Source organism: Crocuta crocuta, unplaced genomic scaffold, assembly GCF_008692635.1.
Source record: "Crocuta crocuta isolate KB4526 unplaced genomic scaffold, BGI_CrCroc_1.0 scaffold1304, whole genome shotgun sequence".
Taxonomy (NCBI): Eukaryota; Metazoa; Chordata; class Mammalia; order Carnivora; family Hyaenidae; genus Crocuta; species Crocuta crocuta.
The window spans coordinates 981,127-982,430 of NW_027531278.1; the positions used below are offsets into that span (position 1 = coordinate 981,127).

At 37.7% G+C, this 1,304-nt stretch overlaps 1 protein-coding gene across 1 annotated transcript in view; it reads left to right on the plus strand.

Annotated features, from left to right (window-relative positions):
- VMA21 (vacuolar ATPase assembly factor VMA21) overlaps positions 1 to 242 on the plus strand; it is a 5,875-nt gene extending 5,633 nt beyond the window's left edge. The window contains exon 3 of the mRNA XM_077771213.1: positions 1 to 242. Coding sequence (XP_077627339.1) covers positions 1 to 143 — 143 coding nt within the window. The 3' untranslated portion in view covers positions 144 to 242.
- Positions 243 to 1,304: the final 1,062 nt, after the last annotated feature.

Here is a 1,304-nt window from a genome sequence, read left to right on the forward strand (position 1 = left end):
GTGCCTTTGGGATGTCCAGTAGGGACAGCTATTTTTATGCTGCTATTGTTGCGGTGGTCGCCGTCCACGTGGTGTTGGCCCTCTTTGTTTATGTGGCCTGGAATGAAGGCTCACGACAGTGGCGTGAAGGCAAACAGGATTAAATTGAACATCACCTTTTGATAGCATTAAATTTATTTTTAAAAATGATAAATGCATCTGGGATGATGATTTCAATAAAGTTGAGAACATGTTAAAATCAATCTGAAGGAGTCATATTTGACTAGTGTAAATTTTGATCTTTCTAATACAGTGATTTGTATCATCAGTTTTAACTGTATGAACCTCTCATTTGCAAATGAGAATTTGAAAAAGTTAAGTTGGTCACAGTAAGTATGTTAACTTAGTGACACATTCTGGGAAGAATTTGATTATCTCACAACCAAAAACGTTTTAGCATTTTGTCTTTTGGTTGGTTTTAAGTTTCACTCCTCGGGATATATTAAAATGTACATAGTGAAGCAAATCTAAACGGTTCTTCACTGGAATGCTTTCCCTGACTATCACAAAAGTCATGGGCTGTCAGATTTTAGGTTGTAAATTCCTATGCAGAATTGCTTGAATTGTGGATTTTGGGCTTAATCTGAATATCAGTGAGAAATTTTGTGTAAGGTGTAATCTGTAGTCAATAGGAATCTTTCATTACGTTATTTCATGGGGAAACTAGACTGAATCACACTCATTTGCATAAAAGGACTGGTTTTATGATGATCTAGGCAGCAAAGCAAAGGTAGATAGCTGGGTACTCAGCCTTTGGGAGCTAGCCTATGCTTTCAGACTAACTTTTTAATCTGCTTTGCTGTGTCATTCAACACTGAAGTTATGCTTTAATTACAAGGTTTGTGTAAACTCCCTTTCAATTTGTTTTTCCTGCTTTTTAATAATGTATATGGTAGGAATTTATGTTTAAATGTATTTATTTTCACATACTTAGGAAGTGCAAACACTTCTGAGAGTAGATTATTTTTTATCATCCATGAAGTATTCTTGGGATCACTAGTCAAGTCTTTTTTTTTTTTTAAGAGCAAGAACACACACTTGAACATGTATGTGAGTGGGGGAGGGGCAGAGAGGGAGCTAGAATACCAAGCAGGCTCCAAGCTCAGTGCAGAGTCTGACACAGGGCTCCATCCCACGACCCTGAGGTCATGACCTCAGCCAAAATCAAGAGTTGGACACTCAACTGACTGAGCCACCCAGGCACCCCTAGTCAAGTCCTTCTTAATCAGAGTTGTTATATCCCAGGTATATATAGTTAGATAACC